Consider the following 26,919-nt stretch of genomic DNA (forward strand, 5'->3'; position numbering starts at 1 on the left):
TATTTTAAAAAGTAATCCATACTGCAATATTGTAAAAGTTGTTTATCCTAACGGTTTAACATTTTCCCTAAAAAGTAAATAAAAACAAAGTTCAAATTTTCCACCCTTTGGCCTACTTTTGTGAAAACTGTTAAGACAAACATACCAATGAAATTCTAACCCATTTTGATCTCAAAGAAAAGTAGGCTGAGTTTAAATCATAATATTGTAATGCTAAACCTATCATTTTGATAGATATTTGAGTTCCATTTTTCCCCCCCATTTCTTATCTGATTTGCTCATCAAGACCTTTCAACATATATCCGAATGAAACTGTCATCACTTTTACCACTATCATCAACCATCATCATATCTCTTCTAGATTGCTGCAATAGTCTATGAACTAGTGTTTCCACTCTTGACTTCCTACAATCTATTCAGCAACCAGAGCGATCTTTTTAAAATATAAATAAGATCATGTTCCATCTAGCTTAAAGCTTCCTAACTCCCTACCAGTCTTCAAGATCCTTTGTGATTGGCCTCTACCTACCTACTTCTCCAACCTACTTTTCTACCACTTTCCCCCTTTCTGTGTTCAACCACAATCCAATACTACTCCCACCTCAATGCCTGCATACTGGCTGTTCTAACTTCATGTTAAGATAGTTTAAATACTTTCTCTTTACAAAGGTCTAAAATAGACCTATACACACTCTCTAGTATATCAACCCTGTTATTTTATTCATAGTAATCATAACTACCTTATATTTTCTTCTTCTTTTGTTTAATTTTAAAAATATATTTTTATTCATTTTAAGAGAGAAGGGAGAGGGAGAGAAAAACATTGATGTGCGAGTGGAACAATGATCAGCTGTCTCCTGCACATTCCCTTCAGGGTATCAATGGAAAAATATCATTGGGTGAGGATTAAAAACAAAAAAGCAAACAAAAACATACAAATAAAAAACAAATGGGAAATATTTAGAGAAGCTAAATCATGAAAACCTTTATAAATCTGGAAATTTTATATTTAATATTCTCTAAGACACTTCGGCCATATAATAAAATGAGACAACAGTTCTCATCAGAAAAATCAAACAAACTAATAAAGGAAAGTTGGAACTCTTAACAAAACTATTAGATGGACACCAAAAAAAATGGAAATTTTATATGTAAGTTTGAAAATAACGACTATTTTATCTGTATCCCTCTTCTCAAATTAAATTTAAAATTAAGCTATTTGGCCCTGGCCAATATTGATCAGTGCTTAGAGTAGGGGTGTCGAACTCAATCAGAGAAGGGGCCAAAATCTAAAATCCAGCCTAAATCGCAGGCCGAATGGTTTACTGAACAGTCATAAACTGTCATTGTGATAGAAACGCAGCGGAGTGCAGTGATGACAGCGCGGTGCGGGCCACATTGCAAGGCCTGGCGGGATGGATTTGGCCCGCGGGCCTTGTGTTTGACACATGTGGCTTAGAGCATCTGCCCAAACCCCAAAATGCCGGGGGTTCAATTCCCAGTGAAGGGCATGTACCTGGACTTCAGGTACAATCCCTGCCCCACTCTGTGTGCGTGCAGGAGGCAACCAATCAAGGTGTCTCTCTCACACTGCTGTTTCTCTCTCTCCCACTTTTTCTGTCCCCCCCGCCCACCCTTCCACTTTCTCTAAAAATAAATGGAAAAAAAAAAAAAAAAAAAAAAACCTTGGATAAAAAGAAATTAAACCATTCGTTCTCTCAAAAAAACATGTATTACTACTTTCCAACCACCACACTAGAGGAAAAAGATACAATCTAGTAGAAAAGACATATAAATAAATAATTAGAAAATTAGAATAAATGGGTTAAGTACTTCAACAGCAATGTGTATGACAATATTAATGTAGCACAGAGGAGGCAGAGGGAAAAATAATTCACTTTGCCTGAAGAAGTTTGAATAACTCTGACCACAGAACAGAGAATAAATTAATAATGGGGGTAGTAAAAACAATGCAAGAAAGACCAACTGCATGAGAACATCTTAATATACGTACTATATTAAACACAAACACACACACACACAGTAAGAACTTGTGTGAGGGCTACAGCAAGAGTGAGAGAACAGATTTAAGAGGTACACAGAATTTTCAAGGTAGTTTTGGTTGTTAGATATAGTAGTTGAGGGTGAGGAGAATATCTAATATAATTCTCCAAATCTGAACTTCAATGATTAAGAGGGTGATCCTAACCAGTTAGGAAAAAACAAAAAGAAGCTGTTTAGGAGGAAGAATTAAGCTTTGGGCACAAAAAAATGAGATACTTATGTGGAAGAGAGAGAGAGAAAAAAAAAAGAACCTGTCGTCTCTATATAAAGGTTATCAAGCATAATGAGACTGTCAGAGAAATTATAAAGTCAGAAAAGAGTAAGACCAAAGATAAAACACAAAAAAAGAGTGAAAAGGTGGGCAAAGGAGAGAAGCTCATGACAGAAATGGAAAAGAAACAGAAGATGATGATCTGAAAATGGTTTAAGAAAAATCAAGACAAAATTTACATTTCAAGGAGAAGTATGGCCTCAATTTTCAGTGACACGCAATAGTCAAGTTGGCTAAAAACTAAAATGTATCTAATGAATAACACTAGCATGAGTACTTCAGAGTAATGGGGTAGGAAGACTGAGAACTCATACTACCACAGAAAGTTGTATGAATGTGAGGTAGTGAAGAGACAGAAAATACAGACTACACTATTCTAAAAGCCTTTCATTAATAAAGGGAGTTTACTTCACTCTTTTAAATATATATTTTATTGATTTTTTTAAAGAGATAAAGAGAGAGGGATAGAGAGTGAGAAACATTGATGAGAATCATCGATCAGCTGCCTCTTGCACACCCCCTGCTGGGGATGTGCCCGCAACCAAGGTACATGCCCTTGACCAGAATCGAACCTGGGACCTTTCAGTCCGCAGGCTGACGCTCTATCCACTGAGGCAAACCAGTTTCGGCTACTTCACTCTTACAGTAAAGCAACAAGCAGACTGTCAAATTGCAGCGGGGAGGGTAGGGAGATCTGGGGGAGATAATAGATCAACCGAAAGACTTATATACTTGCATATAAGTACAACCAATGGACACAAAACTCTGGGGAGGGAGGGCATATATGAGAGGGGGTGGGCAATGGTATATGTACAAAGATAATAATTTAATTTAAAAAAATTGAAAAAAAAATTAAATTAAATTAAAAAAATAATAAATAATAATAAATTAAATAAAATTTAAGTTTCCACTAATTAAACAGGAACTTAAGAGAAAAAATATTAGTCACTTTCTACTATTTTGCAAAGTTATTGGTTAGTTTTAATCACTAGCTTGTATACTATTATTTATGTACTAGAGGCCCGGTGAATAAAATTTGTGCACAGGGGGTGGGGGAGTGCGGGTTGGGTCCCTCAGCCCGACCTGCACCTTCATCAATCTGGGAGTCCTCAGGGGATGTCCTACCGATGGTTTAGGCCTGCTCCCTGCGGACCTATTTGTCATTGCCGCAGGCTTTTGTGTCTGCTCTCTGAAGGAGCCTGCTTGCCCCTCGCCACCATGGCAAGGGGCAATAGGGCCCTGCTGTCTGCTCTCTGGCTCACCTCCACAGACAGGTAGCAAGTAGGGCCCTGATGTCTGCTCTCTGCGAGGACCCTGTAGACTCTGCAGGAGCCTGCTTGGCCTCACCATGGCAAGGCTAAAAGGACGACTACGGCAGGGCTGAGGGGACTGGGTGCCATCATCTTTTGGCCATGGGCGCTGCCATCTTTGTGATGGAAGTGATGTCAATTTGCATATTTCTTCTTTATTAGATAGGATTATTAGATAGGACTGCTTTAAGAAATAGTCTGTGATTGTCATTAAGTCAACAATCTTTGGGGACTCGCTGCTTTTTTATAACAAGAAGATTTAGAAAGGATAATTCCCTAAGCCTTAATGCTTTTAAGCTTTAAAATCCATGACCTATAGGGACACATAATGCACATGTGAAATAATGTATGTATAATGTGTGCCTTCATTTTTCATTTCTCTTAAATTTCTTTAGAGACCTATTACCTTCAAACTGGTTTCAAGTTTAGACCAGAAGATCACCAGGCAAAATACCAGACACTAGTTTTAAAAAAACAAATCTTTAGTTTTAAAAAACAGCACCTAATACAAAACATGAGAGCACTACTTCTAGATATTCTAGATATATTTTTCATTTGGCAATACGGTGAGCCTTGGTATCTCTAGAATCTACCCTAAAGAAAAAATCAGAAATGTGGAAAAAGACCTATATGCAAAGATGTTATCATCACTTAAAATTATTGAAAACTATATTTTCACTATTGCCAGTAAAAGTGGCAACACTAAAATTGTCTCAGTCGAATATTAATTAAATTAACATAGCAACTCCATAAAATATAAAAATTAAAAATGCTTTTTATAACATTTTAAATGGGGAAAGTATAATGTTAACTGAAAAGGGGAAGAAATCACAAGCAAAGTTATACATATTCATACACAGAGAGATATACAAACAAGTGAATTTTTTTTCACAAAATTTCAGTTTAATTTTAAACTAAAAAATATATATTATTATTTTCAGTGCAACCACTCAAAAGTAAGACATGTTCGTTAAGCATTTTTCTTAAGCTGAAAGTATTACAGACGTTCCCCTTTTATCCCCAGTTGATCCTCCTCCATCTAGTAAGCATTTTTAAAGAATATATAATAAACATACCTGAAGAACGTAGTCGAGGGCTATGTGTCGAAAACATTTTCTTGTTGCTGTCAGAATGTTTGTGGCCTCTTCAACTTCGTGCTGTTTGTTTCTCTGTACTTGAGCATTTTTTACTAGTGCATTTTCTTTCTCTTCACTGACTTTTTCAAATTGCTTCTTGGCATCTTTGAATTTTCTAAGATCTCTAAAAAATAAAAACAGTTAAACATTATAAAATCTTCTTGATCAAAAATTTTAGCAAAATAACACTTAGAATTTAATTATGTTCCTCTACTTATTTGATTCACTGTGCAATAACACTCAATAGTTCTTCTGACTACAGTATATATTGTTTTTAATTATATGTAATTCCAACATAGTCCCCTAATGTTTCCTTACTTAGATTTTTGAATCTGAGGTGAAAATAAATTATCAAATTAACATTACAGAAACATAAAAGGCAAAGTTAATTTTCCCCCCTCAAAACAAATTCAGGGGCATGTATCATTATTTAAGCAAATGATTTTTAAGTAGTAAAATACATAAAAATCACCCCAGAGAAGTTGCTAAAAATGCAAATTTAACATGCAAATATAATCTCCTCTTCCAGAGATTACAATTCATTAGTCTTTGTGATGAATCACAGAAATCTGTGTTTGTGGGGTGGAGGGGTGGGTGTTAAGACACACCCTTGGTTTTACTGCTATGGGTGGTCTCAGACCACACTTTAAGAAACAACATTCATTCCTTGTTGAGGGAACCACTGGCCCAAAGGACATGAATGTATTTTTAAAACACAAATTTATAATGCTTTCTAAAAGAATTCTTATACTCATAAAGGATAACAGTATTCATTTCAATAGTCTGAAAATCTGAAATCCTTGATTTCATTAATAATCTTATGTAAGTATATAATATCACTTTGCTTTTACTTTTTCTTTTTTAAAAATATATTTATTTATTTATTTATTTATTTATTTATTTATTTTTACAGAGAAGAAGAGAGAGGGATAGAGAGTTAGAAACATTGATTGCTTTTACTTTTTCTATCAGGGAAATTGGCAAAATAACTTGAAGACAGACAACTTTTTAAAAAATAATAATAATAAAGTTTACCTAAGAAAGAACTCTTGTAAGAAGCCATCAACTGCCATGTATACATTCTATCAGGACATTCTGAATATTAGCCTATTATGAAGTAAATTATAAAGAATCTGCAAGACATCACCTCCACTATAACAATTATAAACTACTAAAATGGCAATGCATTACATTTCTGTGATCTGCCACTATTTACAGCTCATAACATCTATAATTTATCCTGAATATTGTATAATATTATAATCAACTTTATCTGTAACTTAATATATATTTTCGGTCAGGAATTAAAAAAGAAAATCTGAATTAATCTGGGGGGGAAAAACAGAAAAGATGGGTATTTTTTAGAAATGTAATGAATGTGACACAAAAGGCTCATATGTAGCAAAAAGCATGCACTTTCATTACTCATTTCCATATATTATCTTCCCTTCAAATACCATACTGACAGAATGCAAAATTTAATATCAACTACAATATGATAGTATTTCAATTATTCTTGAGGTTTGCTTTGATTTTGAAAGGTCATTGGATTCTTTACATTTATATAATTAATTAATAATAATTCTACCTATGTATCTTGAGCAGATGTTTTACAGTATAAATGACTCACTATAAGGTATTTTGTCTGATTCTATATAAAATACTTCTGGAAAAAGTGCAATACACATTTCACAAAGCAAAACCAAAAAAAGCTCTAATATTTTCATAATGCACTATTTCTTCCATCATTTCTCTCCAAAGATACCAACTTCTAGATGTAATAATTAACTACATGCTTTACTTTTTCCTTCACTGCAATTGACTTACTCTTTAACAAAGTTCTGAAGCTGTGCCTTTATTGATCTCTGAGTTTGGTCAAATAGGATCTAAAAGATAAAATGTAACAGGCAATTAGAAAAGTAAATAAAATAATTTCCATGTAGTACTACAATTATCACATCCCTCTAGCAATACTCCAATTTCTATACATCTATATTTCTAATTCAAGAATATCTTTTTTAAAAATAAGGATTTCAGCATAATGATTATTGCTTGTCTCATTTTTTATTCTTATAAATATATTTCCAGTAGGACATGATTTCACTCATCTAGGGGAAATGGTGAACAACATAGATTGATGAACAAGAACAGACCCAGAGATAAGGAGCCATGGGTCAGACTGTTAAACCTCAAAGGGAGGGTGGGGATAAAAGGGAGAGATCAACCAAAGGACTTATATGCACACATAAGAGCCTAACCAGTGGTCAAGGACAATAGGAGTGTTGGGGCAAGAGTGGGGGGGTGGGGGATTGGAATGTGGGGTTGAGGACAAATATGTAATACCTTAACCAATAAAGAAATTAATTTAAAAAAAAAGGATTTAGAAAGAAAAATTGATTTTTCAAGCAAATTTTATCCGTCTTAAATATAAAATCACTTTTATATACAATGGAAATCAAATCTGCTTTACTATTTAAGTAAAATGCTCAAACAGTAGAGCAACTTATTTCCTTAATTTTAATTCAGGCTTTGGAAGGTAACCTAAGAGTAATGCAAATTTCACTCCATCCACAACAAAAATTTCTTAATCTCATATATCAAATAAAAACAAATCCACAACTACCTTATATCTTAGTTAATGGTTACTCATTTGGGAAAAACTCGGGATTTAAATGCTTTATATTCTGAGTTCAAGTAAACATTGTATAATCCTTAGGTTAAATAATTGCTAAGGTTAGAGAGAGGAATAGAATTTTTTCCCTCATAATATTTTGCCTCACTTAAAGGACATCACATATTTAACTTTGATAGCTCTATGTGTGGTAAATTTCACAGGATTAGTCATGGGAATTACAAGTACTTTCATAATTTATAGATATACTTCATTTATAATTAGAAACAGATGTCAGATGAACAGGCATAAAAATCAATATTCAAAATAGAAAGAAAATCTTGTGTCCTTCTACTAATGAAAAAGTCACTCTCTGAAACCTTATTAGCAAGCCTATCTTCTCACCTAAAAACCAAACACACACACACACACACACACACACACACACACACACATTGTAAAATGATTGAGTCTAGGGTTCAAAAATCTGTCAATTTACTTCCAGAGACAGAGAAGAAAAAAAAATTCTATATTATGTTAAATCTGAAGCAATAAAAAAGTAAATAAAAATCAGAATGGAAGTCAACAGAAAACAAAATAGCCAAAAATCAATGAAACCAAAGCTTAGTTCTTTGAGAAGATCTATAAAATTGATTAACCTCCAGCCAAAGTGAACAGGAAAAAAAGAAGCGACAAATTTCAAATATTAACTTTACCACGGATTCTACAGATATTGCAAAGGAAAACCAGGGGCCCTGGCTGGTATGATCAGAGTTAGGAGCACTGGCCCACCCACCAAATGGTCAGGGGTTTGAGTCCTGACACTCACCTGGATTGCTGGTTTGCTTCTCCCCACAAACCCCAACCCTTTCGAGGCACACGTGGAAGGTAACCAGTTCTCTCTAACATTGATGTCTCCCTCCCTTCTCTCTCTGAAAAGCAATGGGAAAACTACCCTCAAGTGAGGATTATCAAAAATAAATAAATAAAAACCAGAAGTTAGGAGATTTTATACCGGTAAATTCAACAGATGAGATTATTAAATTATTTGAAAGACAAAAATTATCAAAGCTCACTCAAGAAGAAAATTAGTAACCTAAACAGAATTAAGAAGTAGAATTTTATTGTTTAAAATCTAACCTATATAAAAAAGCTAATATGCTAATTAGGCCAGATGGCAGAACAACCTTTAGGAAAGACCTTCCGGAATGACCAGTGGGTAGGGGGCAGGGCAGCCAAGCCATGAGGATCTATGCTTGCACGAATTTCGGGCCTCTAGTATCTTATAAAGTTAAAACTATATTTACATAAAACCTAGCAATTCCACAACTATGTATTGCCCAAGAGAAATAAAAGCTTAGGCTCATAACAAAACCTGTATGCCAATGGTTATCACAGTTTCATTCCCGACTGACAAAAACTGGAAACAACCCAAATGTCTTCGTAAAAACAAGCCATGGTACATTCATTCAATGAAATACTACTCAGCAACAAAAAGGAAGAACTATTAATACAAGCAAAAATATGGATGAATTTCAATGCATTTTGATAAGTAAATAAAAAGGCTACAAGCTGTATGATTACATTTATATTACATTTAGAAAAAGGCAAAACTATAGAGATTGAAAACAAATCAACAATTTCCAGTGGCAAGAGGTGGGAGGAAGGGCTGACAAACAGAAGGGTATTTTTTTTTTTTAATTTTTTTTTTATTAGTGCTCGCTTCGGCAGCACATATACTAAATTTTTTTTATTAAATTATTAGCTGTGTACATATTTTAACATTGCCCCTCCTCTCCCATACATACCCTCCCTCCCGTTGTGTGTCCATTGGTTGTACTTATATGCATGTATACAAGTCCTTCGGTTGATCTCTTATCTCCCCCAGATCTCCCTACTCTCCCCGCTGTAATTTTACAGTCTGCTTGTTGCTTTACTGTCTTTATATCTGTCTTTTGGTTCATCAGTTTATAATGTTCTTTAATATCCATAAATGAGGTCATGTGGTATTTCTCTTTCATTGACTGGCTTATTTCACTCAGCATGATGTTCTCTAGTTCTATCCAGGTTGCTGCAAATGATGAGAATTCCTTCTTTTTTATGGCAGCATAGTATTCCATTGTGTAGATATACCATAGTTTTTTAATCCAATCATCTGCTGACGGGCACCTAGGCTGTTTCCAGATTCTAGCTATTGTAGATTGTGCTGCTATGAACATAGGGGTGCATATATCCTTTCTGATTGGTGTTTCTAGTTTCTTGGGATATATTCTTAGGAATGGGATTACTGGGTCAAATGGAAGTTCCATTTTCAGTTTTTTGAGGAAACTCCATACTGTTCTCCACAGTGGTTGCACCAGTCTGCTAAAGACCCCATACACAAAATTCGTGCACGGGGGTGGGGAAGAGTCCCTCAGTCCAGCCTGTGCTCTCTTGCAGTCAGGGACCCCTCATTTCTTACCACTCACCTGCTCGCTGCTCCTTACTGCTCAGCTCACTGCTCCTTAGTGCTGCCACCTACAATACGACTGTGCACACAGCCCACAAAGAGGTGCACCAAGAGTGTCCACCTCAGGTAACTGGGGAGACTGAGCCTCTGGGCCCTATAGGATACTTAGCACACAGAGCCACTCTATCAACACAGGGAAGCAGCCAAAATGTTGAGACAAAGAAACAGATCACAAATGAAGAAATTGAGGAAAGCAAACTACTGGATATAGAGTTCAAAACCACGGTTACAAAGTTACTCAAGAATCTTCTAGAAACCTGAGAAATTTAGTGAGACTCTCAAGGATATGAAAAAGGACCAACTAGAAATTAGGCAGACACTGACTGAAATAAAGAAAAATATACAAAGATCCAACAGCAGACTAGGGGATACCAAGAATCAAATCAAAGATTTGAAATACGAAGAACCAAAAGCACTTAAGCGGAAAAGAAGAAAGAAAAAAGAATCCCAAAATATGAAGATAGTATAAGGAGCCCCTGGGACAACTTCAAACCTACCAATATCCAAATTATAGGGGTGCCAGAAGAAGAGAGCAAGCAAGATATTGAAAACCTATTTGAAGAAATAATGACAGAAAACTTCCCCCACCAGGTAAAAGAAATAGACTTACAAGTCCAGAAAGCGTAGAGAACCCCAAACAAAAGGAATCCAAAGAGAACCATACCAATACACATCATAATTAAAATGCCAAAAGCAGCTATAAACTGTTTATAGCAGCACAATCTACAATAGCTAGAATCTGGAAACAGCCTCGGTGCCCGTCAGCAGATGATTGGATTAAAAAACTATGGTATATCTACACAATGGAATACTATGCTGCCATAAAAAAGAAGGAATTCTCATCATTTGCAGCAACCTGGATAGAACTAGAGAACATCATGCTGAGTGAAATAAGCCAGTCAATGAAAGAGAAATACCACATGGCCTCACTCATTTATGGATATTAAAAAACATTATAAACTGACAAACCAAAAGATAGATATAAAGACAGTAAAGCAACAAGCAGACTGTAAAATTACAGCGGGGAGAGTAGGGAGATCTGGGGGAGATAAGAGATCAACCGAAGGACTTGTATACATGCATATAAGTACAACCAATGGACACAAAACTCTGGCGAGGGAGGGTATGTTTGCGGGGGGGGACAATGTTAAAATATGTACACAGATAATAATTTAATAAATAAAAAAATAGAAAATAAATAAATTAAAAAAAATGCCAAAAGCAAAAGACAAAGAGAGAATATTAAAAGCAGCAAAAGAAAAACAGTTAATTACCTACAAGGAAGGACCCATACAAATGTCAGCTGATTTCTCTAAGAAACTATGCAGGTCTGAAGGGAGTGGCAAGAAATATTCAAAGTAATAAATAACAAGGACCTACAACCAAGATTACTCTACCCAGGAAAGTTATCCTTCAGAATTGAAGGTCAGATAAAGAACTTAAAAGATAAGAAAAAGCTAACGGAGTTCATCACGCCAAACCAGTATTATATGAAATGCTGAAGGGTATTCTTTAAGAATAGGAAGAAGAAAAGGGTAAAGATAAAAAATTATGAACAACCAAGAAACAATACATACATATCTATCAACAAGTGAATCTAAAAACCAAGTGAATAAAAAATTTGACAAACAGAATAATCTGGTGAATTGAATAGGATAGAATCAGCAGTATAGAAAGGGATGGACTGACAATTCATAGGGGCAAGGGGGTATGAGGGGTGCGGAAAGAGACTGGACAAAAATCGTATACCTATGGATGAAGACAGTGGGGGGAGGGGGTTGGTAAGGGCAGAGGGTGTGGTGAGAACCAGGTGGAAGGGAGCAATGGGGGGGAAACAATTATAATGATCTGAACAATAAAGATTTATTTAAAAAAGACCTCAGTTTTTCAAAAATTTTAATGGGCAAAGGACATCAATGTGCCACAGTGATGGAAGGACATATACAAACTAGAGGCCCAATGCATGAAATTCATGCAAAGGGCTTGGCCCTTGCAGCTCTGGCTTCGTCCAGAAGGTCGTTCAGAAGGTTGTCTGATTGGTCGTTCCACTGTTCAGCCATCCAGTCCAATCAGCATATTACACTTTTATTATATTATTATAGATGGCTAATAAGCACATGAAAAGTTGCTCAACTGCATTAGTCTTTAGAGAAATGAAAATTAAAACCACAAAGAGATACCACTTCACATCTACTAGAATGGCTATAATAAAACAAAAATAGAAAAATAACAAGTGTTGACAAGAATGTAGAAAATTGGAACACTCATACATTGCTGGTGGGAATGTAAAATGGTGCAACCTCTGTGGAAAACAGTTTGATAACTCAAAAAGAGAAACACAGAGTTACCATATGACCTTCAATTCTACACCTAGATATATACCCAAAAGAATTGAAAGTAGAAACTGAAGCAGGTATTTGTGCATGATAATTTTGGTACAGCTACAATTTGATCTACAATTAAAATAAACATTATCAGATAACTTCAGGTTTAATATGTTACACAAAAATAATAAATAAGAAACTAATTAACTTTGATTCTTAAATAAGAAGCAAAAATTAGTAGATTTTATAAGGAATATAAGTGTTGATATTCTTGTTATAGACAGCTTCTGATAAATTTAAGCACTGAATTAAATAATTATATAACTATATATGTTATCATTTTTTTTAATTAAGACGTACATAGCTTATAAGCTACCATATTTTCAGCAAACTTCTATAAATTTCAAAAGGAATTTTCAAACATTCCAAAAGTAATATATATCTTTCATTCTTGAAGGAAAATGCCCTCAAATATTTTTTAATTTTTTAAAATTTATCTTTATTGTTAAAAGTATTACAGATGTCACTCCCCCCCCCCCATTAACCCTTTCTCATCCAACTCCCTTCCCCTCCTTGGGAATTCCCTGAACTATTTTCTGTCCGTGGGAAAAAATGCCCTCAAATATTATTTTTAATTTTTAAAAAATATATTTTTATTGATTCAGAGAGGGAGAAGGAGAGGGAGAGAGAGACAGAAAGATCAATGATGAGAAAAAATCACTGATTGGCTAACTTCTGCACAATTGGGAATTGAGCCTGCAACTTCTGCATATATGAGGAATTGAACTGTGATCTCCTGGTTCATAGGTCAAAACACAACCAATGAACCACTGCAGCTCAACACCACTTATTAAACACACACATATATCAAATAATACAGCAGTCTTTAATACTGGCAAGTAATCAGAGAAATGGGATATATTTGTATCTTAAAAGAAATAATAAATAACTAAATTTAGAATGACTTTTACTTCTTCATTCTTAAAATAATTGCTTAAAAACTTACAAAGATACAACTTAAAAGATATGTGCCTCATTAATATAAGTTCAGTATTTTAGAATAGGAAATAAAATTATCTACCTCTCTCTCTTTCTCTGTCTCACACACACACACACACACACACACACACACACACTTTAGAGTAGGGGTGTCGAACTCAATCAGAGAAGGGGCCAAAATCTAAAATCCAGCCTAAATCGCGGGCCGAATGGTTTACTGAACAGTCATAAACTGTCATTGTGATGGAAATTCAGCGGAGTGCAGTGATGACAGCGCGGTGCGGGCCACATTGCAAGGCCTGGTGGGACGGATTTGGCCCGCGGGCCTTGTGTTTGACACATGTGCTTTAGATAATACGCAACTAAAAAGTTGTTGACAAATTCAAAGTCACTGAATTACAATTTAAATTATTTCATAAAATACTGCCACTAAAACGACATACTAAAATAACATGGTTATATTAATACCTACTTACTGACACTTACTGTATGAAAATTTATCATTTCTTGAAGGCTGTCAGAAAACTTGGTTAAACTTGTCTATGAGAAAAAAGAACAAAAGAAAAAAATAAGTTATGTAAAATCCACTAAGACAGGCCACAAAAAATATTACTTCAGCATTTCTGAGAGAAAGATCAAGTTACATTGTTAACAATAACATTTATTCTAAGAAAAATCTCAATGTCTCATGGGCATGCTCCGCAAAGGTCAAGTATGTGTAGTAACATAAAACCCTAGAACAGTCAAAGAGTTAGTACGGTCCTATCAATAATATTATGCTAACAAATAGGAATGGCATATATAAACCTAAAAGTAAAACTGAGTGTATCAAGACTATGCTCATAAAGGCATTTATGGATCAAATAATCATCAAACTATACCGATTTCTTCACCTGCTATTATTCTTAATGAAAAAAAATGTCATTAATACCACATAATATGGTGAGGGGTCTGAGATAACCTAGCATAGGTAGCTGACCAAAACTTTCCTATGCAGCCCCTATACATACAGTTGACACTATTCTTAGGTTAATGCTCTGCTTTACTCTATAAGCAGCTACTAGTAAGCAAGATCCTGCTCTTCCTGCTCAATCCTTCTTCTAAATCTAGATGTTCAGCTCACCAAGCAGTAAGTAAATTTGTATTCACATTACAAATCAACCATCAACTTCTAACTATCCACGGAGACAGAACTGCACAAGATAGAACCAATGGGTGACAGCTTTTCTACTTCTAATTCTAAGGACCACTATAACTCTTCATAAAGCAAATGGATGCATAATTTATTAATGTCTTGTTGCATTTATCATTTTAACATACTAACCTCAACTACAGCATCATTACTAGAATATTGTGCCAGGTCTCGAATCCCATTCATAAACTGCTTATTTGCGACACAAAAGGCTTTTCCGGTGTCAATCATCACAATACAAAGCTTCACAAGCTGAAAAAGAAAAACGTTACATCAGATTGAAAATAATGTTAGAAATTATGTAGTTGAACAAGCAATTCATATGAGAATTACACCAAAAAGCTGACTTTTCAGGATCCAGAGATTATCTAATAACAAAAAAATCATTTTATCAAGTCAAATTCAATCCCATAAATTAACCAAAGGATTTGTATGCATGCATATAAGCATAGCATATAGATACAGTCAGTAGAGGGGGTGAGAGCATGTGCTGGGGGAGTGGGTGGGAACAAGTGGGGAAAGGTCAATGGGAGGAAAAAGATTCATATATAATAATTTAAACAATAAAGAATTTTAAAAAGGGAAAAAAAGCGTTTGTAAATGTTAAATAATTTTTTTAATTTATTAAAACACCTCTTCAGAGGAAGAAAAGTAAACTTCAGGCAGAGCAAGCAGTATGATAAAAGTTACTCAAAATCAAAACAAAAACTATGGTATATTGAAAGAAAGGGAAGCAACTGGTATGGTGGGTTAGTACTGCTAGTCATTTCAATATCAGGCTAAGCAGATGTCTGAATTGATTATTTTTCTCCAATGCCTACTGTTCTGGCCATTGTGCAAGATTTAGGACTGAACCTGCTTTTCTCCTTTCCTTCTCCTTCCCTTTCCTTCTCCTTCTCCTTCCCTTTCCTTCCTTCCTGCCTGCCTGCCTGCCTGCCTTCCTTCCTTCCTTCCTTCCTTCCTTCCTTCCTTCCTTCCTTCCTTCCTCCTTCCTCTCCTCCCTCTCCTTCCTCTCCTTTCTTTCCTTCCTTCCTCTCCTTCCATTCTCTCTTTTTCTTTCCTTTTTTCCCTCCCTCTTTCTCTCTTTCCATTCCTTCCCTCTTTATATCTTCCATTCTGACACAGATTTTCTTTAAACAAACAAAATCTTGGGTGAATGATAAATATAAAAAAGATAAATGTGGTCCTGGCTGGTTTAGCTCAATAAATAGACCATAGGCCTGCAGACTGAAGGGTCCCAGGTTCGATCCCGGCCAAGTTACATGCCCGGATTGTAGGTTGGATCCCCAGTGTGGGGCATGCAGGAGGCAGCTGATCAATGATTCTCTCTCATCATTGATGTTTCTATCTCTCTCTCTCCCTCTTCCTTCCTCTCTGAAATCAATAAAACTATATTTAGGGGGGGGGAAATCAATCAATCAGTCAGTCAATCTGGGGGGGGGGGTAAATGTGGAACCATAGATGAAGGTGGGAAGGGTACTAAGGAAGATAAAGAGCCAGAATATTTTCAGAAAAGACCTAAAGGATCTCAGGAGTCTAATTTAAAATCGTTGCACTGCAATAGTTAGCAAACTCATCAGTCAACAGAGTCAAATATCAACAGTACAACGATTAAAATTTCTTTTGAGAGCCTTAATTTTTTAAACTTAAACTTCTTCTAATGCTATTTCTTCAAAATAGACTTGCCCAGGCCCTGGTATTTTGTGGAAGAGCCACACTCAAGGGGCCAAAGAGCCACATGTGGCTCATGAGCCGACCACAGCACTGGGGCTTTGTAGAAAAGAAATTGAAAATATCATCTCTGCTCCCAGGAGCGCTCATTCTACAGCAGTGATTCTCAACCTTCCTAATGCCGCGACCCTTCAATACAGTTCCTCATGTTGTGGTGACCCCCAACCATAAAATTATTTTCATTGCTACTTCACAACTATAATTTTGCTACTGTTATGAATCGTAATGCAATTATCTGTATTTTCCGATGGTCTTAGGCTCTATAGCAGCGGTTCTCAACCTGTGGGTCACGACAGGCTTCTCCTGATCTGGCTCTTGTATGTATTTTCATTATACTTAGGCTAGCAGTGTCGCCTAAGACCATGGTAAAACAAAGATATTTACATTACGATTCATAACAGTAGTAGCAACAAAAATAATTTTATGGTTGGGGTCACCACAACAGGATGAACTGTATTAAAGGGTTGCGGCATTAGAAAGGTTGAGAGCCACTGTTCTAGAGGCTGGATAAATTTTATACAGCACAAACACAACTGCTTTACATGACAAAACCATGCATGAGGGAACAAAGGAAGAACATTTAACTAGAACTGAGGAAATCAGGAAGGATTCCTGGAAAAGGTAACATTTGAGAGAAGTCCTGAAGAACAATAGGAAAAGCCAATCAGATATGGGTAATGGAAAGATACTACTTAATGAAGAGAATGATCTAAGGCCCTGAAGTTTAAGAGGACAGGGCAAACAAGAAGTACCTTAGTACAGCATGAAAATGTATACAAGAGCCAGATCAGGAAAAGCCTGTGTGTAATGCTAAGGGGGTTCACATTTTATATGAAGGAAATAGGAAATAATTAATGGCATTAATTGGGTGTATTGCCCAGAGTTCCATTTTAGAATGATAAGCTAAAAGGGGAAAAACTAAAAGGTAGGAAAATATAAAGAATAAAGATAAAGATATTATTTGTCCCCCCCCCCCCCAGGATATTATCTTAATTCAGGATAATGTTTTTGAGAAATACTGCATATTATAACTCCTTTCTAGGATTCGTACCACACATTAATATATCAAAAGCTCTTAAAGTTAGTAATAAGGAGATCTGTTGAACATTTTAAAAACTTAGTTTTCCAGACTTATTTGATCACAAAGCCTGAATTAAAGCAATAAGGTAGGGAGAGAAGAGGGGAAACAAATCCAAAAATTACAGTTGAGTATGGTGTACAGTTATGCAGATTATGTCCTAAGAAGGGGAAAAAGTAGGGACTAAAATTCAGCCTAATCTCTGCTTGCTGAGGGCTACATCTGCTACAAAACTCAATATCACACTGGCCAGCAGATTATGTTAACAATGTTGGATCTGCGAAGTGGGTTGAGCTAAATGAGCTTATGAAATAAGCCAAATGGGAAATCTATCAAACACCAGTGAAAACAGATGTTTGAAGCTTAAAATATAAGAGTGTGTTATAGATACAGACAAAGGAGTCATCAGCAAATAGAGTATCAGTGCTACAGTGCTATATCCTAGGCAAAAAGTGGAGTGAAGACCCCATAAAGGAGGTCTTCTCTCTCATCAATGTTTCTAACACTCTCTCCCTCTCCCTTCCTCTCTGTAAAAAATCAATAAAAATTTTAAAATCTTTTAAAAAAAAGAAGACATGATACATACATACAGTGGAATATTACTCAGCCATAAAAAATGAAATCTTGTCATATGAGACATGGATAAACCTAGAAAGTATTTTGTGAAGAAAATAACTCAGAAAGAGTAAGACAATTACTGAAAAATAAAATAAATGAAATAAAATACAAACTCATACATACTGAGAACAAACTGATAGCAAAGGGAAGTGGGGTAGGGAATTAGGCAAAAAAGAGGAAGGGGATTAAGAAGTATAAACTTCTAGTTATGAAATAAGACAAGGGGATGTAATGTATAGCATAGAATAGAGTCAATAATATCTTAACTATATAGAGCAACAGATGGTTTCTAAAATTACTGTGGTAATCACTGTAAAATATATAAATGTTGAATCACTATGCCATGTACCTGAAACTAACATAATATTTATACGGTTTATGTCAACTATTTGACATATACACTGAGTGGCCAGATTATGATCTCTGAACACATAATAATCTGGCACTCAGTGTATATCCTATGTAATAAAAGGCTAATATGCAAATTGTCCCCTTGACCAGGAGCTCAACCAGCAGGCAGGCTGGCCAACTGCCTATGTCCCTTCCCCCTGGGCAGGCTGGCCAGACCCCATTCCATGCAAATTTATGCACCGGGCCTCTAATATGTATGTATGTGTGTGTATATATATATATATATATATATATATATATATATATATACACACACTGAATGGCCAGATTATTATGCGTTCAGAGATTATAATTATCTGGCCATTCAGTGTATATACATACATACACATATATACACATATATATATGCATATACATATATATACATATATACAAATACATAGTCTTGTTATAGATAGCTACTCTGGACTCAAGCAGCTTAGATTCAAATCCTGCTGCCATACTTAACCATCAAAGTAATCCTGACTGAACTCATGTACCTCAACAAGCCTCAGTGTCTTCTGTATGATTTGGTAACAGATACCAAACCAAATAAGGTTACTATAAAAGAATTAAGATAACACACTTAAAGATCTTAGCCCAATCTGCTACTGGCACATGGCAATGACTCAACAAAGATTTGCACTTCCTTGTCAGAAGTGAGGTTTTCTTTTGTTTTGTTTTTAATCAAGAGACATTTATTTTATCTACTTAAAATAAAGAGGTAGTAGAGAAGGGAAAAGAGAAAGGTGGCTAAAGCAAAGTCTTGAGGAGTTAGAGTCTGGGACTGTGTAAGAAAAGGGATACTTTTACCACTTGAATGGGAGGAAAAATGTCTAGATCAGGGAATAAGGTTTTCCCACAAAAGGAAGGAAGAGTCTAAGTCACCACTAAGAATAAAGAACAAAGTGATAAGTCTTTGAGAAAACAGAAGTATAAGGGCTGCTTTAAGGTAACAAAATAAACCTGATTGAATCTTGAAAAAAAATAATTTGCATCAAGAATTCCAGGAATATATAGCTCTGCTGATTGGTTTCACCAGTTGTATAGCTTCTCCTGTGGGGCTTTTTATAGCCAGATGTGAGGTAAAGAGTATAGATGGTTGGACTAATAAAGTGAGAATTCTATAAAGTAGGTACTATGGAAGGGAAGTGAATGTCTCCGGAAGAGAAATAATATTGTAATAAAATTAAGAGTTGCCTGAAATGTTTTGTAGCAGTATTATTCATCCAAAAAAATGAAACAACCCATCAGGATCAACGAATGGGCAAAATGTGGTATATTCATACAATGGCATTTTATTCAGCCATAAAAAAGAAATGTTGGAACACACTGCAACATAAACAGACAAACCTTAAACATTATGCTACATGAAAGAAGTCAGTCACAAAGGGCCAAATACTATATGATTCTGTTTACATGAAATATCCAGAAAAGGGAAATCCAGAGTCAGAAAGTAGAATAGTGGTTGCTTGAGAGAGGATAGGAGTGACTGCTAAAGATACAGAACTTCCTTTTGGGGTGAAGAAAATGTTCTAAAATAGATAGTGGTTATGATTGCACAATACTGTGAATATACTACTAAATTGTGCATTTTAAAATGACAAATTTTGTGTTAAGTGAATTTTATCTCAAAAAAATAATTACCCCAAAAAAATGGTGCACTGAAAGGAAAGTGAATTTAAAAGATCTCTGAAATATCAGAAGTAGTTAGATTAAAAGACTAGGAATCTACATGAGCTTGAAGAAGAGAAGCAATACGAGTAAAGACTGTAACTGGAAGAACTGAAGATTCAAGTCAGAAAGTAAGATATCAGAATTCCAAATCTCAGAGATTAGGATTTTGATTGGTGAGGCATAGAACATGCCCTGAAGATAGGTATCAATATTAGAATAGAGGTCACTATTACAGGAGTTGGAGAGAAAATGAAGTTGTCATATAGCTGAACCATACACACACACACACACACTCACACACACACTGCTGCTGCTACTCAGAAGAAATACTAACTTGGTGATAGATACTTTGCCAGTTGTCAAAATCCATACTAGATGACAGTTATGACTGAGATAGAACTTAATAATATAAGCCTAGGAAGAGGGAAGAATTTTACCTAAATGTCAAATTAGTCAAAATTATCAAGCTAGTAGTCCCAATTCATTAAACTGTGGTGTTTGTTTGTTTGTTTGTTTGTTACTAAAAGTGAAAATTATGCCATGAGGACTTGCCAGATAATGGAAATACAAATAACGTATTTGCTGATTACCCTTGAGTAAGTAAGATCCTCTCTAACTCTCACTTTTTTTATGTGCAAATTCAGTATAATAACTCTGCAACACTGTTGTGACGGTTGGAGTAAGTAAAACTTAGAACTTGGTACCCTAAGTGCACAAGAAATAAAGAGGGTTATTTTTCCCTAAAGATAGCCTGTTTTCAAGGAGCTAATAATCTGTTGAGCACCATTATCATTAACATTATTATGTGCCAAGATCTGTGCTAAGCACTTAACATGTATCAACATATCTTATTCTCATAATCTATAATACTAAAAGTATATATGCTAATTAGACTGAACGACAGAATGACCTTCTGGACAAAGCCAGGGCTGCGAGGGCCAAGGCAGCCACGGCGGGTGTGAGGGCCAATCCCCTTGCACAAATTTCATGCATCAGGCCTCTAGTAACCTTGTAAGACAGATAGAAGCTCTTATTTTCCCTATTCTGGAGATGAAGAAACTGAAGCATAGGAAGGCTGAGGAACATGGCCAAGACCATAAAGCTTTGTAAGTGGTACAACCAGATTAAAATGTAGGCTGCCTTATTCTAGGCCTTGTCTCGTAACTGTTAAAGAACAAAAATTACAATATTATAATAATTTAAATGAAAGTTTGTACAAGTAGCAATGCAATACTAGAAAAAGAACCTAAGTTGGGTAGTAATTGAGCTGTGATTTTTTTAAATATGGTTTTTGGTGTGTTGTTTTTTTAGGGAGAAGAAGAGGGAGAAACATCAACTGGCTAGGTACTGCAGACCCCCAATGGGGATCAAGCCTGCAACCCAAGCAGATCAACCACCTCTTGGTGTATTGGTTGATGCTCAACTACTGAACCACATTAGCCAGGCAACTGAGCTGTGATATAAAGGTTATCTAGTTAACAAACAGGGAGCAAGTATTCCAGTGAGAAAATGCAGCAGATACAGAAATTGTCTAGATGGCAACTATGATGCTCTATGATGTGAATGCCCAAATACCTGCCACAATGGACAAATAACTGGACCCATTAAAGCAATGCCACTCATGAAGCAATATTCATGAGGAAGAGTGGCATACATTATAAGGAAAATAAATATAAGCTAAGTCATCAAGCTAGTTTAACCTGTTGCTGGCATGATTTACAATATTAAAGGTGAAACTTGCTCTGCACAAAGTTATGAAATCACTAAACTAGTCTTGGGCAACTTCCCCCCTCCACTAGTCCTTCAATGCCACCACCTTCAATAACAACCATTCTGGCACCTCTCAGGCTCTCTGCTCTATGCTAACTCCTCATAATTCTAAAGTGAAAATGATAGGTAATAGCCTAAGAATTTGAGAGAGTACCTTTATAAGGAATTAAGATCTTAAATTAGAAAAATATAAAAATAACTATGGAACTTCTTTTTGGATAGATGATTTTTCATAAAAGTCAAAGCTTCCATGGTGGCTTTAAGTAGCCCTCTGAGAGTAAAATGTCAAACTTCAATAACTAGTTTTTGGATTTGAATCTTTTGGTTTTAGAATTCTACCAGTCTTCCAACTCCAACTGAATGATATAAAAGAAAATAAAACACTCATAAAAGTAAAGTCATTAACAAAAATTCTGTCAGTGGAATGTTTAGATACTTTAAATTGTAAGGCCAAAAATTTCATTTGATTTATATGCAGTTCTACCCAAAGAGAATAGATGCCCTATTATACTACTCTGATTCTTTAAAAAAGCCTTGCCTTTTATAAATTCTCTCATAAATCTACCAGCAAATCAAAATGGTATCTTCTGTTGCCTACCTTAAGGGTTTACGTAAGAACTGTTTTAAAGAGTACTTAAAAACGAATATAATACCTCAGGAATTATCCTCTATAATAAAATCCCTACTATGCAAATCAACCAAATGCAAAACGACTGATGGCTATGACATGTACTAACCACCAGTGGGCAGACGCTCAATGCAGGAGCTTCCCCTTGGTGTCAGCGCACTCCCACAGGGGGAGCGCTGCTCTGCCAGAAGCTGGGCTCATGACTGGCAAGTGCAGTGGCAGTGATGGTGACAGGAGCCTCTTCTGCCTCCACTGCAGGCAGGCGGTAAGGAGCAAGGGATCACGGACTGCGAGAGGGCACAGGCAAGGCTGAGGGACCCAACCAGTGCACGAAATTTCATGCACCAGGCCTCTAGAATAATAATAATAATAATCCCAGACATTTATTTTAAGAAAAAGGTAGTTTTAAAAACAATATCCCTGTCAAAAATCATAACATTAATTCTTAAAAACACTTGCCTCGAAGCTTGTTAGTTTCCTCAGAAAATTTCTAAGTGGATGTGCTCCCCCAACATTGATTAAAAAAAATTAAAAAAAATACAGTGGTGCACAAGAGCACTGAACTAAGAATAAAAACATATAGGTTCTAATCCTGATTCTGCCTCTTCTAACTATGATATGAAGCAAGACCCTTTTGCCATCTGGGCTCTAAAATGGGAATAATACCATTTGTCCTACCTACTTTTCAGGACTATTATAAAAATCCAAAAACATACTCTAACAAAGTATTTCTAAAATTTGTACGTTTTACATAAATAACTAAAAGTGTTTTATATAATTTCTATAATATTTACATTATATACCTATGTATGTATATTTCAAGATTTCAAAACATTTGAAAAAATCATCAGACTAATTTTTATATCTTTGCTACTCAAAGTGTAGTCCTGGAACAACAGGATAAGCATTACCTGGAATTAGGTTAGAAACAAAGAATCTCAGATACTCCAGACTTACTAAATCAGAATCTGTATTTTCACATAAGATCCCCAGGTGATAAGAATCTAAGCACAGTACGGTTTCAGAAGCACTGCTTTACACAGCAATACTATTTGCCATAATCTATAATAATAAAAGCATAATATGCTACTATAATTAGACCAGACGACCTTCGGACAAAGCCAGGTCTGCGAGGGGAGCCCAAATCCCGTGTGCCTGCCGGAGGCCAGAGGGAAGCCCAGGTCCTAGGTGCCAGAGGAAAGCTGGTGCCGGCAGCCGGGGGAGGGAAGGCCTACTCTTGCACATGGCCACACATTTGAACATTGCACAAATTTCATCATCAGGCTTCCAAGTCTATATATATAAAAGCCTAAGCAACCACTACAACCGAACGACCAGAATGGCCAACCAGTCACTATGATGCACACTGACCACCAGGAGGCAGAGGCTCAACACAGGAGCTGCCCCCTGGTGTTCAGTGTGCTCCCACAGCCAGCCTCCTGTGGCTGACTGGTGGCAGTGGCCATTCCTTTCATGCCTGCCCTGGTGACAGTCACCTCTTCTCCTGACCCCACTGGGGCCTTCGGGCCCCGGGCTGGGATGGGGAACCAGGGGTGGGTGGTGGTGGACACGGCCCCTTTTCTAGGAGGGCCAAGGGCAGGCTCCCTCCTTGGGGCCTGTAGCCAACCTCCCGCGCCAGCAAGCCCCGTTTGGCCCGTGGTCCCTCCCCTATCCCTCCCCACAGCTGGCAGGCCTCAATTAGCCCAGACCTGATCGGCCCTGATGGCCAGCCAGGCCTAGGGACCACAAATATGCATGAATTCGTGCACCCAGCCTCCAGTAATTATATAAATAGAAACTATTTTCAAAAAAAATAATTTAAATATATGCATCTGACTTATTTCCAGAAATTTTTCACTGAATAACTTTACTTGAAATTTTTCACTGAATAACTTTACTTAAGATTAGAAACGCCCAGCCGGTGTGGCTCAGTGGTTGAGCATTGACCTATGAACCAGGAGGTCGCAGTTCCATTCCAGGTCAGGGCAAATGCCCCAGTTGCAGGCTCAATGCCTAGTTGGGGAGCATGCAGGAGGCAATCAATCAGTCATTCTCTCTCATCATTGATGTTTCTATTTTTCTCTCCCTTTCCCTTCCTCTCTGAAATCAATAAAAATATACTTTTAAAGAAAGATCAGAAGCCATGTCCTAGTCATTCTCATATTTCTGCCTGTTGTATAGCAGATAATGTCTCTTGAGTAGAGGCAAAAAGACAAGATTATCAATAATTAATATAGAGATAGTAATCCATGTACATTTAGCTTTACAGGGAATATGGCCACTTAATATTAATTATTAAATATATATTAAGCATTCTGGAAATAGCTTTTGAAAAATATGAGATTTTATTTTATTGTATTTATTGTATTGTATTGTATTGTATTGTATTGTATTGTATTGTATATTTGAACGTGGCCACACTCAAATTTATAAACAGGAACTTACAAATTTATTAGCATCAAAAAAGATAGTCACAATCTTTTTGATGGAGAAAAAGGGAACAAACTTCCAACAATATAAAGAATATATAGTGAGCTTTAAAGTCACACACGAGGCCTTGGCTGGGTAGCTGTTGTTTAGAACATTGTCAAGGTTGCAAGTTCAATCCCCAGTCAGAGCACATATAAGAATCAACCTATGAATGCATAAATAAGTGGAACAAATCAATGTTTCTTTCTTTTTTCCTCTTTTTCTTTCTCATTTCTTTTTTCTTTCTTTCTGCCTTTCTGCCTTTCTCCTTCTAAAATCAATAAGCTTTCAAAAAAATAAAACCAGACACAGTTCAAATTCTTGCTCTGGCACTTGAATTAGACTTTCAACAAGCTAGTTATTGTCCCTAGCCTCAAGTTCCCCATGTGTAAAATTGGGATAAAAATAGCATTTACCCACACAGAGATGAAAGAAGTAATATGAATCATCTACTATTATAGCCACAAATTATTATTTATAGAAAATAAGAATGTTTTAAAAGTTAAAAAAGTAAAATTTACCTTATCAAGTTTTAGTTCCAATTCTGCCACATCTCCTTCTACTTCTTCTAATGCAGCCCTAAAAAAAAAAAAAAAAGTTATATACAAAATAAGTTATTTTATGTTTTTAAATGTATACTTTACTCTTAAAAATTACTCTAAGTAAAAAAATAGATATAAATGCTTAAAATTGTAATTCACATTAAGTATAAATATTTCATAATCATGAAATACAATAACTAATACAATTATTTAAGGTAATGAGAGAACACATTGGGCTGATTTACTTAAAGCATTTATACTTTGCAAATTAATAAAACTAATTAGAACTATTTAGCATAATATATATTTTTTAAATGAGTAAGAAATTTTAGAAGTTGAATCTTACAAAGGCTCAGATTTCTATTCAACAAGTAACCAAACAGCCAAGCACCCTTGGCAACCATAAAGAAAATCTTTTACTTTTAGAAATAGCTCAGAAAGATGCCACCCTTGTTTAATGTTCCATTTATTGCAATGTACTTTTTTAAAATTTTATTGTTGCAAGTATTACAAATGTCCCCCTACCCTCCATTCTTGACCTCCTCATCTACCCCGTCCCCTCCCCCCAAGCTTTACCCCACTACTGTTTATCCATGAACTATGTATATATGCATATAAATTATTTGTTTAATCTCTTCTGAAATATGTCAGTCTGTTGCATGTTTCAGGATCTGTATTGTTCATCATTTATTTTCTTCATTGGATTCCACATATAAGTGAGATCATGTGATATTTGTTATTTCCAAAGTGATTCCTACATAATAAAGAGGTAATATGCAAATTGACCATCACTCTAACACACAAGATGGCTGCCCCCACGTGGTCAAAGATGGCCACCACAAGATAGCCAGCAAGGAAGAGTAGTTGTGGGTGATCAGGCCAGCAGAGAAGGGCAGTTGGGGATGACCATGCCTGCAGGTCTTATGGGGATCTTATGTGAAAATGCAGATTCTGAGGTGACGACCAGGGCTGCAGGGGAGGGCAATTGGGGGTGACAGGACTGGCAGAGGAGGATAGTTGGGAGTGACTAGGCCTGAAGGGGAGGACAGTCAAGGGGGCCCAGGCTGGCAAGGGAGGACAGTTAGGGGCAATCGAGCTGGCAGGAGAGCAGTTAGGCTTTGATCAGGCTGGCATGGGAGTGGTTAGGGGGCGGATCAAGCTGGCAGGCAGAAGCAGTTAGGGGCAATCAGGCAGGCAGGCAGGCAGGCAGGCAGGTGAGTGGTTGGGAGCCAGTAATCCTGGATTGTGAGAGGGATGTCTGACTACTCACTGGGATTGGGCCTAAACAGGCAGTCAGACATCCCTCAAGAGTCCCAGGTTGGAGAGGGTGCGGGCTGAGCTGCGGGACATACACACTCACACCCCTCTAGTTTTTAAAAAAATGAGCAAATACTCTTACTTGTCAGGATTATGATAAAAATACTAGAGGCATGGTGCACAAAATTCATGCATTGGGGGGGGGGGGGGAGGTCCCCTAAGCCCAGCCTGCACCCTCTCCAATCTGGGACCACTGGCTCCTAATCGCTCACCAGTCTGCCTGCCCAGTCGCCTCCAACTACCCCCCTCTGCCAGCCTTGTCGCCCCTAGCTTCCCCCCACCC

At 36.4% G+C, this 26,919-nt stretch overlaps 1 protein-coding gene across 2 annotated transcripts in view; it reads right to left on the minus strand.

Annotated features, from left to right (window-relative positions):
* The window catches only part of ACAP2 (ArfGAP with coiled-coil, ankyrin repeat and PH domains 2), a 115,580-nt gene that overhangs the window by 54,414 nt on the left and 34,247 nt on the right, over positions 1–26,919 (minus strand). Inside the window, exons 2-6 of one of the 2 annotated variants that reach the window (XM_036446007.2) lie at positions 25,299–25,356; positions 14,549–14,668; positions 13,711–13,764; positions 6,609–6,667; positions 4,722–4,905 (exon numbers count right to left, since the gene is read on the minus strand). In XM_036446007.2, the coding sequence (XP_036301900.1) occupies positions 4,722–4,905; positions 6,609–6,667; positions 13,711–13,764; positions 14,549–14,668; positions 25,299–25,356 (475 nt within the window). Of the gene's footprint in view, positions 1–4,721; positions 4,906–5,816; positions 6,281–6,608; positions 6,668–13,710; positions 13,765–14,548; positions 14,669–25,298; positions 25,357–26,919 lie in introns of those variants that run through there. The other variant, XM_036446009.2, reaches the window with a different exon arrangement.

The sequence above is a fragment of the Pipistrellus kuhlii genome, unplaced genomic scaffold, assembly GCF_014108245.1.
Source record: "Pipistrellus kuhlii isolate mPipKuh1 unplaced genomic scaffold, mPipKuh1.p scaffold_m20_p_2, whole genome shotgun sequence".
Lineage (NCBI taxonomy): Eukaryota > Metazoa > Chordata > Mammalia > Chiroptera > Vespertilionidae > Pipistrellus > Pipistrellus kuhlii.